The sequence below is a fragment of the Carya illinoinensis genome, chromosome 1, assembly GCF_018687715.1.
Source record: "Carya illinoinensis cultivar Pawnee chromosome 1, C.illinoinensisPawnee_v1, whole genome shotgun sequence".
Classification (NCBI taxonomy): Eukaryota; Viridiplantae; Streptophyta; class Magnoliopsida; order Fagales; family Juglandaceae; genus Carya; species Carya illinoinensis.
The window spans coordinates 20,135,628-20,145,727 of NC_056752.1; the positions used below are offsets into that span (position 1 = coordinate 20,135,628).

Consider the following 10,100-nt stretch of genomic DNA (forward strand, 5'->3'; position numbering starts at 1 on the left):
TTTTTTTTTTTTTAGGGAAAACGTCAAGTTTTCATTCATAACAATAAGTGTCGAATACAAAAGGGGATAACATCTACTGTAGTAATGCTATCACTGATGCTCAAAGCATCTTGACACAAAGCGTGAGCCACTGAATTACAAGTCCTCTTTACATGGTTCGCAGTCCACACGGCAAAGGAGTCCAAGGTTACTCTTGTAGCTTTGATCAGCACACCTGCATAAGAGTCTGCTGCTTCCTTGGAATTTAGATAGTTGACTACTTGCAGGGAGTCACCCTCCATGATCACATCCCGCCAACCCATAGACTTGAGGAAGAGAGCTGCTTGGTGAGCAGCATAAGCCTCAGCTAGAAAGGGGTCAGGGTAGAGAGAATGGTTCATTCTCATTGTGGCTAGAACCTTTCCCTCCCAGTTCCTAACAACTGCCCCCACACCAACCTTACAACTTGCTTTATCTAAGCCTGCGTCCCAGTTAGTTTTCAGCTTCTCCTGTGGTGGAGCCTCCCACGCTAGGAGAACACTAGATGGGGGGGAGCACTGTCTGGCAGGTTGGTGTGCTTGATCAAGGTCTGTTATGAGAAGCTTGACACTTTGGTTGATTGAGCTTGGGTGGGAGAGAGTATTGCTAAAGACCACTTCATTCCTTCTTTTCCAAATCTTCCAAGCCGTGAGCCCAAACTCCACCAACTCTTCCTCATCAAAGGTTTTAAGGCACGCTTCTAGCAGAGACTTGAATAAGTGGCAGGGGAAACTAGCCTTTTGGATCCTCCTATTGCACTGGCTCCACACATCCTGGGCAGAGGGACATTCCCAAAGGGCATGTAATGCTGTCTCGGGGTGGATCCTGCAAATGGGACAGGAATCCTCATCAACAACACTCTTATGTAGAAGTCTGGCCCTGGTGGGGATGGCTTCCAGGCAGGCCCTCCAGAGGAAGTTCTTGGTTGCCATTGGGACACCGAGTTGCCAAATGGATGACCAAACCGTGTCCTCTTCCACAGCCACAGAGGACTGGCCTTGCTTCTGCTTCTCCAGCTCCAACAGCAAAAAATATGCTGACTTGACAGTGAAGACTCCAGTACTAGTGCCTCTCCACAGCAACTTATCTGGAGTGGGGTAGGGGCTTAGGGGAATCCTTTTGACACATTCAGCATCTGTACTATCTAAGACAGCTTCAACCAGTTGGTAGTTCCATTGGTTAGTGGTCTTGTCAATAAGCATGGCCACCTTAGTGTCTGCGGGCAGGAACCTGATTGAGCTTTGTGGCTTATAAGATGTCGGTTGAGGGAACCACTTGTCATTCCATAATTCTATAGATTGTCCATCCCCAACACGCCACACAAGCCCTTCCTTCAGGAGAGATCTAGCAGAGATGAAACTCTGCCAAAGGAATGAGGAATTGCTTCCCTTCTTCACATCCAGGAAGGTACTGCACTTGAAATACTTTTCCTTGAAAACCCTGGCAGCAAGAGAGCTAGGAGATGAGATGATCCTCCACCCTTGCTTAGCAAGGAGGGCTCTATTGAAGAACTCAAAATCCCTCATACCAAAGCCTCCTGACCTTTTAGACTTGATCATCTGTTTCCATGAGACCCAGTGGATTTTATGTTCTTTTTCCTGTTGGCCCCACCAGAACCCTCTAACTTGCTTGTTTAACTCGATGAGAAGCTGCCTTGGAAGCTTGAAAATGCCCATGCTGTAGGTTGGGATAGCCTGAATGACAGCCTTAATTAAGGTTTCCTTGCCTGCCTGAGAAAGTAGCTTGGTCTTCCAGCTGTTCAGCTTTGTTTGAACTCTGTCCAGAATTCCTTTGAAGGACTGGTATCTGCCCCTTCCTACTAGTGCTGGTAGTCCCAGGTACTTCTCATAGGAGCTGGTTCCCCGAATTCCAGCAATACTTGTAACAATCTCCTTGGTCTGTTCTCTAGTGTTTGAGCTGAAGAAAATGGATGTCTTGTCTTTGTTAAGCCTCTGACCAGAGGCTCTCTCATAGGATGCCAAAAGAGAGTGCAATTGACTCCACTCAATTGAGTTAGCCTTGCAAAACAGTAGGGAGTCATCTGCAAAAAACAAATGGTTAATATGCAGGTGGTTTTTCCTGATAGGTAGGCCAGTGATCAGGTGTGTCTTTTCAGCATGGTTTAGCAGGCAGCTTAGAGCTTCCGAGCATAAGATAAACAAGTAGGGAGAGATGGGGTCGCCCTGCCTTAAGCCTCTGGTAGGCCAGAAAAGAGGTTGAGGCTCCCCATTCACAATGAGAGAGTAAGATACTGCTGAGACACACTTCATCACCAACTCGATCCACTTAACTGGGAACCCCATCTTTAGCATGACAGATCTCAGAAAAGCCCACTCTATTCTGTCATAGGCTTTGCTCATGTCAAGTTTTAAAGCCATATACCCCTCACTTCCCTTTAACCTAGCCTTCATGGTGTGTAAGGCCTCGAAAGCTACAATGATATTGTCTGTTATGAGCCTTCCAGGTACAAAAGCTGCCTGAGTAGGGGATATGATGGCAGGGAGGATTTTCTTAAGCCTATTAGCCAAGGTTTTTGCAATGATCTTGTAAAGAACATTGCATAAACTAATTGGTCTGAAGTCTGTTACCAGGCTGGGGTTGTGCTTCTTTGGAATGAGAGCTATCAGAGTCTCATTGAGAGTGTTGTTCCACTTGCCTCCATTTAGGACCTCAAGAGATGCCTTAGTGACATTGCTACCCACTGTGTCCCAGTATTTCTGAAAAAACAAGGCAGGGAAACCATCAGGCCCAGGGGATCCGAGTGGATTCATGCTAAAAACTGCCTCTTTAACTTCAATTTCTGTAAAAACTGCAGAGAGGAAGGTAAACATGTCATCTGTAATGATCTTTTGCAGGGGACTTAGGCAGTTATCAATGCCTGAAGGATGAGATGATGTGAACAGGTCTGTGAAGAACTCGAGCAAGGTTTGGCAAATGGTTTGAGGGTCCTGAGTGGAGAGGCCAGATTTAGTTTGAATCCTGAGTATGGAATTAGTCCTTTTCCTTTGGCTCGAGCACTGGTGGAAGAATTTTGTGTTTCTGTCGCCATTTTTAAGCCATGCTTGTTTTGCTCTTTGCTGCCTCTTGAGGTTCTCAGCATCCATAATGCAGTTGATGCTTTGATTAACCTTCTTGATCTCCTCAGACAACTCTCCCTGGTTCCTCTCCTGTAAAATCTTGAGTAGTTCAGTTTTGTTTTTCAATGCTTTCCTTTGATCCCTTTGCTTGTTTCTGCTCCAAATCTTGAGTTTTCCTTGGCATTGGTTGAGATCTTGCAGAGTTCTGTGGAGTATGCTAGGGCCACTGGAGAGTCTCCATACCTTTTTAATTATCTCCTCACACTCCATCTCCTTAGTCCAGGCTGATTCAAATCTGAACACCCTCCCCTTTTTTCCCATGCTGTTTAAGTCTGCTGTTTGCACTAGGAGTGCCTTGTGGTCTGATTGGGTACAGTCTAGGTGTGACACTGTATGGTTTGCAAACAATTTGATCCAGAAGTTGTTTCCACAGGCCCTATCCAGCCGCTCCTTTGTGAATTGATCACCCTCCCTATTGTTCGACCATGTGAACTTGTCTCCATGGAAGCCAAGGTCATACAATTTGCAAAAAGACAAAGAGTTCCTAAACTGGACCATCTGTCTGTATGGTCTGTTTGCAGCACCCACCTTTTCACTTTGGTGTGTGATTTCGTTAAAATCCCCTAGGCATAGCCAAGGCAAGTTTCCAGTTGGTTTAAGGCCTCTCAAAAGGTGCCAGCTCTCCGGCCTTTTAGCTGAGTTTGGGTGGCCATAAAATCCTGTGAGTTGCCACTGTGTGTTGTCAATGGGGGATGTTATGAGAGCAGAAATGTGCCAAGTGGTATAATTAATCACCTCCACCTTGACTGAGTCTTTCCATAAGAGTGCTAATTCTCCACTTTTCCCCTTACTATTAACAGAGAAACAATTTTCATATCCCAACGCAAGCTTGATTCTGTCCAACCTGACATTGTTGCACTTAGTCTCTGTGAGAAAGACTAAATGGGGCTGCTTTGCTTTCACCAAGAGGTGAAGCTCCTGAACTGTACGAGGGTTCCCAAGCCCTCTACAGTTCTAGCTCAGGCAAGTCATTGTGATTGGTGGGGCTGCTGGGCAGCCTCCACCTTGCATGCTTGGATATTGCCTGACTCAAAAGGGGCTTGAGTTTTTTGTTTTTTACACTTTCCATCGGCTCTAGTACTAAATCTTTGTCTCAGGGATCTCTTAGAATTGTTATAGGAGGAAGGCTGCTGTATTATGTTTGTGACATCTGAGAGTGGGGTTGGCAAAGCCCTTGCCTTCCTTTTCCAAGTTTTTCCTTTTACTGGACTGTTAGAGGAGTTCTCTAAATTTTCAAAGCAGGTCTCAGTGAAAGGGACTCCACCATTTTCCTTACGTATGGAAGTAGGGCCAGGGGCCTCTGTAGCCAGCATTACAACGTCATAACTAGAGGCCAAAGAGTGTGGGAACAAAACCTGAGGGTGAAGCGTAGTAGGGTCCTGTGAGAGCCTTTCCTGCCACGATGCTGGCCTTTCGTGCGTAGGGAAAGTCTTGTGTCCTTTATCATGTGCAGGGTTGTCCGTGACTGAGGTCCCTTGGTCCTCCTTGGGTAAGTTTCCTTCGGTATGGCCAAGGTTGACTTCCAATGCTTCTGTTGATTCTACCAGGTTAGGTGGCTCACTCCCTGGCTTTGACGTGGACACACCACAGAAGCCACTGTAGTCATCTCCTTCCTCTTGGCTCCCACTCCAAGTTGAACCACTTGGTTCCTTCTCCTTGAGTCCACCATACCTTCTGTTGTGCTGAAACTTCGAGTGAAGGTGGGTTGCACGGAGCCACTGGCCATACTGATCAAAGGTGTGGTTATCTGCTCCTCTTTCTTGGCAGCTGCCTTGCTCATGCACGAAACGACCACACTTAAAGCAAAACATCGGGAGGCGTTCATATTTGAATGAGAGCCAGGACTGTTTACTACCAGACTTGAGAAAACGACCCCTAACCAGAGCCTTGGTTACATTGACTTCAGCCTTAATTCTCAAGTAGCCCCCCCAACCGTATCCTTCTGTGTTCGTTTCCACCTCGAGGACTCTCCCAATGACGGAGCCCACCAATATTCCCATTTCTTTACTCATCCCTGCGAATGGGAGGTTATGAACTTGGATCCAGAAGGGTTCCGAATCAAAGCGGACTTCTGATAGGGACAGAAGCCCTTCAAATTCTTTCATGCAAACCAAGTGACGATCGAAAGACCATGGACGGCCCAGTAAAACTTTTTCCTTATCTGAAACGAGCTGGAATTCTATCAGGTATACGTTTGTTTCCAAGTCTTTAAACGTGAGCCACCCCTCTGTGTTCCATATCTTGGACATAGTCGTTCTGAAGGCTTCCCTGTTTGCTGTTCGATCGTTGAAAATCTTTGCTAAGAGACAAAGCTCACCTTTTGCGTTGGATGACAGAACTGCTTCTTCCGAAAGAACTATTTCTTGTTGTTCTTCCTCAGTTAACTTCAGAGATTTCCACCTAGCGGTGATGTCTTCTGCCATTGCGAGGAGAGAAACGAACTAAAAACCACACTCTACAGACAACGTCTTAGAGAAAACTCAGCTCTATCCTGAGGACAAGCATGAGACGAAACACCTCACCCTGCCGAGAGGAGAGGACCTTACTCACCCTGTAACTCTCGACTTTGGTGACTTGATGTGAATCTACATTAAGGAAGATATTTTAGTTATAAAGAAATTACGAATAAGTAAACTTATAAATTAATATAAATTAATATGATATGTCAGATTGTAAAGTTATTTTTATTACAAATCAGATTTAACGGATTTTATGAAGTCACATTAATTTTTAAATTTATTATGTATAATTTGTTTATATCTGTAGCAGTTCTGATAAAAAAATTATACAAATTCTAGTGATTTAATGTAATCTGTTATATTTACTTTATAATAAAAATTACTTTACAATATGATAAATCATATTAAATCACATCAATTTGTGTAATTACTTTTATATAATTTTTTGTAACTGAAATATTTCTCTTATAATAATAAAATCAATAACAAAATTTAATACTCAACAATTACAAATTAGCATATAGTAAAATTCTACCTGAATAAAATTTAAACAATGATACCACCATTGAATAGTATCATCTACAAAACAAGTGTGCCTCACAGGCAAGTAAGATGCTTCATTTCCATCTCTACCCACATGAATTACATCATACTCCAAAAAATAAGAAAGAAGACTCTAAATTTCAGAGACCATATTCCCTTGCCTTGAGTAATTAGGTTCTTTAGATCCAATAACTTCAATCGCAGACAAGGAATACCCTTCCAATAGCAAAAATAAAAAATAAAAATAAAAAATAAAAAATTCTAGATCATTTGAAATCCCTTCAAAGCAACCAAAGTTTCAATGTCGTCTACTTCAAACAGCCTAACTTCTTTCAAACTCAGAGAAAATAAAATATCACCATTATCATCTCTTAAAATAACTCTAACACTCGTTGAGTTGCAAGAATGAAATAATGTACCATCAAAATTAAGCTTTATTGTACCTTGATGGGGAGGTTTCGAAGAGAGTACAATTTCCTTACGTGCAATCAGCTATTGCATTTTAATGATGGTATACCCCTCAATAACATATTGAAGCACACAATGAGAATTCTAAAATAACTTCAAATTCCTATACTTCCATATACCACACGAAATAGTAATAAAAATAGGAACTAAAGTTAAATCAAATTTCATCAAATCCCAAACCAAATCAACAAAATGACCACCATACTGTAACAAAGGTAAAACTGAAGGACAACGTACAACTAGCACATTTTTTACATCTTGACAACCCCAAAAAGCATGACAGATGTCTTCCATAGCCAATGACAAAGAGGACAACCTAAATTAGAAATAATACTCCGCTTCAGAAAATTCAACCTTATAGGGAGCCAATCCTTACAAGCACATCACCCAAAATTTTTAACTTTATTCGGAAGATTCAGATTCCAAAACTGACGGCAAAAGATCGAAGGACCCTGGCAGTGAGAACTTTCAGCTCCTACTATAAAGTCAAACAATGTCAATGCTAAATAATATTTAGGCTTAACTGAATACAAGTCATTCTTAGTGTCATTCCATACAAATTTATCTTCACACTCTTTTGAAAGTAAGGGAAGTTGTAAAATTGCATTAGCAACAAAAGGATAAAAATAGATTGTATCAAATCCACAACCCAAGAGCCATTATTCTAATGCATAAGTCATCTTGAATAACACAGTTAGGTGGGAGTGACTGAGATAACCAAAATATTGGAACCCATTTATCCTGAACTATCATAACATTATCACCTTTCCTTATCCTCCAAATATACCCATTTTGTAAAAGAGGCTTATCAGCACAAATACTTCTCCATATATAAGAGGGTTTCCTACCCAAATTTGAATGCAAAAAATCTATAGTAAGAAAATACTTCACTTTATAAACACAAGACAGGAAGGAATTAGGATTTTGAATCAAGTGCCAATCTTGTTTTGCAAGCAAAGCCAAATTAAAAAACTCAAGGTTCTTAAAACCATTACCCCTCCCATCTTTGAAGAACACAATTGATTGAGCTGAAATATTGCATGTTTTAGCTATTTAAAACCAATGTATTTTAAATTCTTCATGACACTATTATTGGTTTTAAATGAAAAAAATAGTTAATAAGCATAAATACGAGTTGCGATTTTTAATTGATTGATATCATGTTTATGCTTAATTTTATAACTATGATTTAATGGGACAATATTTCATCACATATATAGTTTATTTGTGATAATCTATTTTTTCTTTTAATTTATTTTTTGAGTGTTATTTTTATTTTCAGTTCAAATAAAATTCACATGATCCAATTGGAACTGTTGACCATAAAGAGAAGCAAAATTGAGAAGAAGATGGACAAATTATCTACTTCTTGTTTTGTGCTCTACTTCTGATGGCATTCGTTGAAAACGGAGCACACTGGCTGAGGGCTTATAAATCAAGTTTTATCGGAAAGAGGGTGCAAACCAATTGGCAAAACAAGCATTTGATTGTGCTAGAAGTATAGATCCTTCGCTTTCATTACCATGGGCAGGAATGGCCGCTGATTTTCATGCTAGGGGTCTTGCACCAGATGAGGCTTTTGAGGGTTGCTTAAGAGCTGTGCAGACAATTCCTCTTGCACAGTTCCAAATTGGTCTTGCAAAGCTTGCTCTGTTGTCAGGACATCTCTCATCTTCTCAGGTTTTTGGAGCTATCAAGCAGGCTGTGCAGCATGCACCTCACTTTCCTGAATCACATAATTTACATGGGCTGGTTTGTGAGGCACGATTTGATTATCAATCTGCTGCTGCTGCTTATCGGTTGGCACGCTGTGCAATCAGCAGTGTTTCAGCTATTGTCCCAAATTCTCATACCAGAGATATATCACTTAATTTGGCAAGATCTCTTTGTAAGGCAGGGAATGCTCAAGATGCTTTGCAGGAATGTGAGAATTTGAAGAAAGAAGGAATGCTTGACACGGAGGGTTTGCAAATATATGCTTTCTCTTTATGGCAACTTGGCAAATGTGACTTGGCCCTTTCCGTGGTGAGAAGTCTGGCAGTGAATATTTCTACCATGAAACAGACATCTGTGGCCGCCCCCGTTGGTTTCATATGTAGAATGCTATATTTCGTGTCTGGAGTGGATTCAGTAATCAGTAATATCCTGGAAATGCCAAAGGAACTCTTTCAGAATTCAGGAATTAGCTTTATAGTGTCTGCTATTAATGCTCTTGATCAAATTAATCGGCTAGAGTCAGTTGTCTCAAGCAGCCGATCAGTTCTTAGTTCTCATGAAGAGATCACTGGAATGCACTTTTTGATAGCACTTGGTAAACACACCATGCATGGGACCAACCTGAACGTGCAGCAACTTCATTCGGACAGCACACAGCCACTCACACCATGCAGTGGACACATGCAGGAAAGCAACACATGCACACATGCTCACATGCAGCACACGGACAATAGGAACTGGACTCACACATGCAAGCAGCAGAACACACTCGGACAGACAACACTGGACCCACAGCCACTCAAACATGCAGAAAACATGCTGGAGTCCAGCATGTGGTTCGGACAGCACTCACATGCAGATCACTCGGAAGCTGCTGCAGCAAGAAAGAAACTCACACATGCAAACCACACACATGCAGATCACTCGGAAGCTGCTGCAGCAAAGAGAAAGAAACTCACACGATGCAACCACATTACACATGCAGACCAGAAAAGCATTCGGACACCATGCAGTGGACACATGTTTTGACAGCCAATCAAACCAGCACATGGACAGCACTCAAAAGAAACTCACACATGCAATGAACACAGCAACACACGGCTATAAAAGGAAAGAAAGCTGAAATGAAGAGAGAGTTGTTTTCGGAGGGAGTTCAGTAGCTTAGTTTAAAGTTTTTTTTCATGCTTTTCGTTCAGACCTTGAGAGTTGGTTTTCGGGAGTTCAGTTGTTTACTTATTTTCTATTTAGAAGCTAGCATAGCAGCACGGCAGTCTTGACTTTTTAGTTTCTTTACTTGTTTTATTTTCTGTTTAGAAGCTAGCAATAGCAGGGCAGTTTTAGTTTTGAACTTATTTTCTGTTTGTTTAGAAGCTAGCAGCAGCAATCATTACTTTACTTTTCGTTTAGACTAGAAGGGGCTGGGGTTGGTTTTATTTTTTTCATTTTCGTTTTCTATTTTGGACGCTGGCAGAAAATTTTCTGCTGTTTTCTTTTGGTTTTTCACCCGGCTACAGCAGTTTGTTTAGCTTGGTTTTTATTGTTTCTTTCATTTTCATTCGGCTACAGCAGTAGCTTAGCTTAGCTTTTATTTGTTTCTTTCTTTCGTTTAAGCTGGAGGTAGCATTAGAGTAGCTTTGAGTTTTCATTAATCTTCTTTTCGTTTTCAGACTAAAGAAGCGGCTAGTTTTGTTTTCCTTTTTTTATTTTCATTCCTCTTTTTCATTTAGCTTTAGAGAGTACAGTAGTCTGAAGTTTAATT

The 10,100-nt window shown here is 41.5% G+C and overlaps 1 protein-coding gene across 1 annotated transcript; it reads right to left on the reverse strand.

Moving 5' to 3' along the window:
- Positions 1-35: 35 nt before the first annotated feature.
- On the reverse strand, positions 36-5,578 carry LOC122317666. Its single transcript, XM_043134734.1, has 2 exons — positions 4,180-5,578; positions 36-4,078 (listed from the first exon to the last, which is right to left on the reverse strand). The coding sequence occupies exons 1-2, from the start codon at positions 5,576-5,578 to the stop codon at positions 36-38; spliced, it is 5,442 nt and encodes a 1,813-aa protein (XP_042990668.1).
- Positions 5,579-10,100: the final 4,522 nt, after the last annotated feature.